At 39.1% G+C, this 8,296-nt stretch overlaps 1 protein-coding gene across 1 annotated transcript in view; it reads right to left on the reverse strand.

Moving 5' to 3' along the window:
• The window catches only part of cnih3 (cornichon family AMPA receptor auxiliary protein 3), a 78,706-nt gene extending 71,167 nt beyond the window's left edge, over positions 1-7,539 (reverse strand). The window contains exon 1 of the mRNA XM_026318821.1: positions 7,462-7,539. Within this exon, the coding sequence (XP_026174606.1) occupies positions 7,462-7,539 (78 nt within the window). The remainder of the gene's footprint in view (positions 1-7,461) is intronic.
• Positions 7,540-8,296: the final 757 nt, after the last annotated feature.

Genomic DNA, 8,296 nt, shown 5'->3' on the forward strand with positions numbered 1-8,296 from the left:
AAATGTTGACCTAATGTACTTGTGCACACTGTATGAGGAATTATTACCAAAGTTGAAAATGTGCTTACTTTACATTTGACTATGTGTTTAGCTTGATAGTTACACTGAACCATCTTTTCTTAAAATCATTCAGTCTGGCATCTTACTCTTGTTAGCTGACTTATTGTTTGCTCTTAATTAGAAACAAGTTAGATATCATTGTCTATATGTATCTAGTCTGGGAAATTGTTGACAGTAACATTTAATATTGTTCTCAAAAACCAAAATTTCAGTTACTACTTCTTTCAGTCTACTTACAACAGCCTGTACAGCAGAGTCAATGTCCCTGTATTTTCTGAATCTTGCCTGCAGAGCTCTGATTGGCTCAGTTGTTTTCCCAGCTAGTGCTAACAGTGGTCTGTGAAGTTATATGAAAAAGAATCACAACAAAGAAGTAGCATCTCAACATTATAGTAATGTCTGACATCTAGTGGGAATTACTGTTGCCTATAACGTGCACTCCTGTACTGCATGTGCTGGACCAAAGCTGTGTACAGTTGACATATGTATATATGTATTTTTTTCAATTTTGCTATCTTCCATCAAATCCCCTTTATAGTGTTTACTCAATGAATGTATTACATACACAGCCAGAAGAGAGCTGTAACAAGAATGTTAAGCGGAAAGCTGATTGTACTTCATCTTTATTTCATTGCTCTTATTAAGACATGAATAATCCAGATGGAGACAGCACGAACATTAAGTGGCCTCCATGCAACACAAAGCTTAACTTACTGTTACTTAAGTGGTCCATTCTTCTGTTTCAACTTGGTGATTTTCTTTTTTCATCACTTTTTCCAACTCCCCCAACAGCATTGCTCCCTACCCACAGTTTTGCATTTCCCTTTTCCTTCTTTTTCATGTCTGATCGTCATTTTGATTTCTGCTTTCAACATTTATCTAATCCAATGTGTCCTGGCCTGATTTCCCAATAAATGAAACCCGTACTATATCTGGCTTTTCTTCAGCCTCATCCTATCCCAGCAGCTCCTGTCATTTTTCTGGCCCCCAGCAGACACTGCCTGACTCTGCCTGTGCCTTTTCTCTACCTTTGACTGGTCTGCCCATGGAAGACTCTTGCAGCAGAACATGCTTTGTTCCATTTTAAGAACAGCATAGACACAGTGTTATGGTTATTCACTGTTAATGATTATCCACTTGACACTGCTGTTAAACTTTTAAATTGAATACCCTGTACAAAATCTGAGCTACTCTAGCTGAGCTGCTTTCCTCTGACAGCATCCTGAAGTGTACATGAAATTCTGATATGTAGAGAAGCCTCTGTTGCTGACTCCAGCTTTTGCTTTGTGTGATGTAATTTAAGTGGATCAATGGAAGGTAAGCAGAAAGGCAAGGGTAGTCAGAAAAGTGTGAAATAAAAGCCAGGGTCATATTAACCAATAGGATGGTCCTCGGCCAAAACATGAGCGGACTCCAACTGGCTTTCCTACTGAATGTCTTCTGCTCTCTGTACATTGCATAAGTAAGTACCCATAAGGCACAGTGCAAATTTATGATTGCAAATGGCATTTGTATATATTTAGCTAAGAGCCCCAAAAATCAAACAGTACTTCCATGATGGAATACTACCCTTCTCTGGATTTGGTGTATCAGTGAGTTTGATGAAACTTATATGCACCCTATTAGCATGATATCAATTAAAATAATTGATATTGAAATGACATTTTGCATGCTGTCCACAGCTCTTTATAAAATCTCAGAAATAATTAAGTTGAGTTCATGGAAAGAAGTTCTTAAAGGTATCAGCATGTCATATTTCAAATTTTCAATTATATAGGGCGATCCATAGCAGTTCCCATTAGCTATAATACAGTTGTAGGCTTGCTGGTAATGTTGTACACCTGCATGTACCTGTATAAACCAAATGAGACTCTTGCAATAGTGAACTGTGTGTGCAGAAGATCATTCAGTCCTATTTTTGAGTTTCAGTGAGCACCATTAGACCTACAACACTTGAATTTTGCTAGCCACACTGTAGAATGTAACACCTGTGCTTTCTTAAAGGGATGATATTATTCTCATTTTCACCTCTCTGTCTGGTTTAGGTCTTATCTCTTTCTGGCCCAGTCTGATTCATCAGCTCCTGTAGCTCTGGGTATAAGCTGCATAGCCCCTCCTTACAATGTAGCTGTACTTCTATGTGAATAATAACACAATAACCACATCTATAGAGTAGACAATTACACATGTTTGTGTAATAGGTAAAATACAGTATAATTTAAAGTTTTGTCAGTTACAAGCCTTGCAGATGTATTTTAATATATATACTGTCCTAAAATAATCCTATAATATCTTCAAGTTCTCCTCACAAATAGTGGAAACAGATTCTTTTAAATCTAGAAAGTATTAGATGGACAGCTTCCAACTCTTTACCTTTTCCCTTATGCTTGCAGGATTAAGATGTCACTGTGGAATTAAAGAGGTTGCTTTGGGGTTATCGACTGGCCATCTGGCATAGCAGGACAAACCCCAGTGGACCACTGTACCTGTGGGCTAGTGGACTATCATCAACAAAAATATAAGTTTTTACCAGCCCTTTACTTCTAGGGAAGTCCAGGTTGAGGTTGAAACGTTTCACTACTCAGCCAAGTAGCTGTGTGCATTCCAGCCTCATTAGGACAATCACAACCAGTTTAGCCAGTGTGCATAACATTATATAGGCTGTTGTGGCCAAGTTTAAATTTTGATTTGGTGAAGATTTAATCAAAAAAGTGACTATCAACAGTTCTAGTGACTTTTTGGGCAGACTACAGTATAACTCCTTTTCAATATGTCATTACTTTACATAAGGGAGATTCAGTAAGACACTGGGTTTTAACACAAATGCAATTCCAGAAAAGATAAACACTAAAATTGCACTACACCATCTAATGAATTGGTGCTAGGAAAATAGAGCTCTATGTTTATCACTGATTGTTTATCACTATGTTCATCCCTGTTTAACTATGTGTGTATGCTGGGACAGTTTCACCAACGATAACCTGGTGGGTTCACAGCCACATACTTTAGTGACAGATCTAATCAGACAGACCAACTTCTCAATCGTCAGGTGACAAAGTGAGCAAAGTGAAACTCGGGTCATCCATCAGTCTGTTAAAGCACCTGACATATGAATCAGAAATATTCAACATGCATCAGTGATGTTGTGATCTAAATAGACTCTGTTTTACCTGTGATCAACTGGTTACAATGTGATATGTGGCCACAGCAGCCATAACTTTTGGAGCTAGGCATGTCCCCTGTGGCGATTACATGCATTTTTACAAAGGTTATGTGCTGTGTTTTTTCGTGGTTGAGCCCGTGACTTCCTAGAGTGAGCTAATAGGTGTAGTGTTCCATTAGCAAAAAGCAAATAAGTGCATTTCCCCCCAGAAAATGTTTAACCATTTCTTGAATGGTAAACTACATTATCATTGCCTAGAAAAATCTGAAGGTAGTTTTACATATCTGGCAACCAAAAACAGTTTCTTACTAAGGGCTTCTAAATGGTCTATAAGATATTAATGCTGGTGATCTTTTAATTAGTGCTTATATTGTTTTTTCACTGTCTAATAAGGCAACAATTCTGTAAATGTTGATAAGTTAATAGATCGTAGGCTATATGCCATTGGAGGTGTCTTCTAAGACAAGCATCAGCCAAAGTGAATTTTAAACCCCTAAGGTCATTGGTTTCTAAGTATTCATAAAGCAATTAATAAATATATCAAAATGGAGCCTTATTTAAAATTTAAAATAATCAAATAACTAAAAATCTAACAGTAACCCAAGGGCCTTCTGTTTTCCTGAATGACTTTTCCCATTATGTAATTAGCCTCACTCGTTGTCCATCCATACAAAGTATGCTTTCATACCTCGCTGCATCAGCCATGCAGTACATACCAAGACTACCACAGTATAATGGAAAGCCCAACTGAGAAAGTAAATGATGTGAATTTGACATTCTGCCCTCTGCTGCGGTGCCATGACAGCCACTGCATCATATCTGAACCACGGTGCTTTCCCATCTATCAGATGTGCAGCGGAGGAATGTGTGACTTCCTCCCAGCTTTAATGACACTTAGAGCACATTAGGGTCTGTGGTTACCTGGGAGGAGAATCACTCAAGCAGAGTGTCTGACCATCAAAACGCTGAGCCACAGAACTCACAGGGGAGGTCACACTTCACCTTGTATATTAATTAAAAAAGCTTTACATCGCTTTATATGAGTATTCCCATGGGTAATAAACATACTTATCGTTACTATTACATATATCATTTCTACTGGAAAAAAAATGAGAGAGCTGCCATGATATGGTCTCTATCAGTTTAGAACGTTTACTTTACTGGCACTAAATAAGATAAAGAAATGATCTTTATTCATCTTATCTAAAGCTAAGAGGAGTGTCAGTAGCCATAATACAAACTGAGTACCTCTGAGCTTCAAGAGGCATAAGAAATGACCAAACTGTGAGATCCATAAAAATTCTATGGAAAATGACATGGTCTGTGACATACTCAAAAATGGAAAGATATCCAATCTTGTCATTAACAGTATTATAGTTCTGGTGATAGTTACTATATGCTATAGAAAATGAAAGAGAGAGACTGGAGGTGACTGCCAAGAATTGGAATTACTGATATGGTTTGAGACTGGTCTGAGTGTTCACAGAACCACTCACCAAACACGCTCAGTGCTAGTTTGTTGTAATGTACATTCAGTTTGTGCACTGTCAGTTTGGGTATAGATGCTTTGCACAAGTTCAACAGTCAAATTATTGTGAATAGCACTTTGCATTTTATTTCAATATAAATTAGTTTTAAACATATTCACAATGTAGTTCCAAAATAAGAACTGCCATGAAGAGCTGCACTATTACTATAATACTCTGTTCCCTTACTCAAGGAAAAATAATGAGAGACTACCAGCCATTAAAAACAGTGCTAGAATAAAAAATATATGCTTACAATGTCAAACAGATGGCTCCTGTTGAGTGTTATGTAATGTATTATTTCTGCTGATACGACCTTTTATACTGTTCTAACTGGTCATGGTGCTGGTAATTGTAACTACTGTTGGCTATGTTAATATTTGTCATAATGACATGTTTTGTTTATAAAATTGTCATCTGTAAAGTAAATACAGATTTTAGATAAACGCAGAAGAGTAAAATGTGTGATATTTCCAGTGGAGTAAAAATATAGAAGCAGGGAATATTCAAAAATGGTAATATTCAAATTAATAAATGTGCCACAACACTGTCTTCAGTACTTTACTTACCTGTGTAAAAGAAAACTTTTACAATGTTAGAGCCTACATAAAAGGGTTTTGAAATTAGAGGCAGACTTAGATAATAGTGATGTAATGAAAAAATGGGAATACCTATGACAGAGGAAATTTGAGTCTGATCTCATTATTTCCAACCTTAATTTTTAAAATGTTTGTATGGTAAGTATACTGTGCATTAATATGCAAAATAGTGTATGACATTATCTAGCCACACCTAGGGACTTTCTGAACAGGCTTTGCTACTTTACATTTAAAATAGTTGACAACACTAAACTGATGTTACTTAACACATAAATCCCAATAGGGTTAACAGATATCCTGAAAAAGCCAACATGTCCGTCTCTTTTTTCCCTACACAGATTTTACTTAACGTGTGGCCTAAATGAGGGGGATGGTAGCAGAATCAGTTGTCTTTAGTGAGAGTGCCTCCTACAAGTTAATGAGAGCTTTATCAACACCTGAAAATGAGTGCAGAAGTAGAGAAGACACTATAAAGAGCTCATTTACTCGACAGCATATGGTGTGATTGATTATAGACAATTAAGGACATAAGTCCATGTGTGTGCAGTCATTTGTCATTCGGTGACTTCCGTGACTCAGGTGCTTGTGTTACTTGCTGACAGGGCTGGTAATAGTAATATGCTAGGGTCACAGCAGCTCACTACTCATTTTATTTCAATTTTTCTATGTGGAATGTTTCATAGCCACTATCTTTTTATGGTGATTTACACTAGCTCATTTTATTTTTAGTTTGATGTTACCCTGGGCAGTTTGACTCAACTCGCTGGCTCTTTTTAGTAATGCACAGCTGCTCAGGGCGTAAAAAAGTAACCTTTTGGTCTCTTAAACCAAATGAAATTAAAGGGGGGGGGGGGGACTGAGAGATGGCCACCTGCCAAAGTGACTGATAGATGTGAAACAGTTACTGCCTGAATTTCCCAGCATTTGGCAGGTGGCTGCTTATAATGTGCAGCCTTGGCTCTGCCACACACTTCCACAGCTCCACATATTCCCACATCGCAGCTTCTTCCTAATTATGTTTCCTCGCAGTACGGAGACCCAGCCTATTGTTGTTACATGTCTGTCTGTCTCCATGAATGGGAAGCAATGGAGGAGGCATCTCTACTGTTTCTGCCATCTTAAGCAGAATGCAAAGGAAAGCCTGGTGGGACATGGATTATTGCTGAAGTACAGAATACTTTAACATTGTGATCCTTCCACTACTGCTGAATTTGTATCAGAGACAGAACAGAAGGAAGTTTTGTGGTTTCTCTGCCAGTGTTATGAATCAGGTTGATTGAAGCTGTATTTGTTGGTCAGGCAAGTAGTCATTAGCATAATTAAGGTGTATTTAAACTATTTTTCAGTTTTCTTGCATAACCACTCATTTTAACTGCTGTCTGGTATCTGCACTCTCACTGTCCTGGTCCCTTTATTTCTGCTATGTGAGCAGACACATGAGCCACTGTCTGACAGACAGGCAGACCAACTATTAGCTGTAATTGCCAGAGGATCAGTCATCCCAAGTTCATCAGGTCTGTTGCTGTTTTCATGCAAAAGCCAAACCTGGGGCAATAAGATGGAAGACCTGACCTAAATCTGTCTTTACATACAGCCCTGCATGATGGAAATGTTGCTTATGGAGTAAATAAGATTATTCAAATATCATAATGCAGTCAGTGATATTGGCAGTGAGCTAGGGCTTCACTAAAAGCAGAGGGAGCAGAGCTGTACAACACTGCAAGATTTCCTAATTGATGGGAGGAAGGCTGTATAATTGATCTAGGATGCCGCAAGGACTTCTGCATATCAAATTGGGTCAGATGTGTAAAGTATCTGGATAAGAGCAAATTGTAACCAAGTGGCGTAATTACTGGATGCATGTAGGAATAAAGGAACAGGAGGCAAAGATACAGATGCTCACCTGTCCTGCTGACGAAAATAGAAAGGATCATGTCTGGATAAATAGAGTAAAAACTATGAAAATGTGCATCTGAAATGAATAAATGATCAAATCCGTGAGCTCCCTGTACTATTACGCACAAATATCACACCTGCGCGTCTAACGTTCAAACACATCCCCGATTATGAGATCCACTGATTAGAAAAACATACCAAAATCTAAGGTACTTACGTGCCATATCGCAAAGAAGATCAGGGATACGCACAGGACCAGAGACAGCATGTAGCAAAAGGCAGCAAAAGTGAACATAATTAAAAAAGGAAACGGTGGATAATTTCCCTAAAGATCCCACTGTGAAACATCTAAAACATAAAGAGGGGGGAACGAAGAGCCAGGAAGAAAGTTGTCACGGTGCCATGAGAATCCAAAGCGGTACCGGCACCATGACTTCACCCCTCAGTCTTTGCCACAAATTGTTGCAAAAGCCCTTTCTAGATTATTAGCCGCGCGTCCACCCGGGAGGGACGATGTGACTTGAAGTCAACGCTGGTCTCAAATCAGTGCACTTGACATGATCAGCGATCAGTCCACACAGGGTTGGTGAGATGATCATGTAATCACAGAAATGCAGCGGCTTTCTCTGGAACTTGATATGAGGAGGTTATGCGCAAAACCATCCGGGAGAGGTGAATTAGTAAGGAATCCATTCAGCAGCGGCAGACGGAGCCCCTGCTGCATCTGCTGTGTTGTGACGGTGCTGTAGAGGAGCTCCTCGCCACTTCGTGCACAAGGCCTTCTGAAATAAATGTCGCTTTCTCCCCTGACAAACCTACCAGCAGTTGAGAGCAAAGGAAGGCGCGTGAACAGGTGGATTTAAAAGAGCAGCGCCCGGTGTGCGTGCATGCGTTTGTGTGTGTATGTGTGTGTGTATGTGTGACGCGCATCCATGTCTGCCTGTCTGTAGTTTTCAGACGCTTGCTATGAAGGCAGACCGTGCTCTTTTGATCACTGGGTGCCAAATAATTCTTAACGTTTTGAGCCTGGTCGCGGCTCTGGGTTATGTGAA

This window comes from Mastacembelus armatus, chromosome 24 (genome assembly GCF_900324485.2).
Source record: "Mastacembelus armatus chromosome 24, fMasArm1.2, whole genome shotgun sequence".
Classification (NCBI taxonomy): Eukaryota; Metazoa; Chordata; class Actinopteri; order Synbranchiformes; family Mastacembelidae; genus Mastacembelus; species Mastacembelus armatus.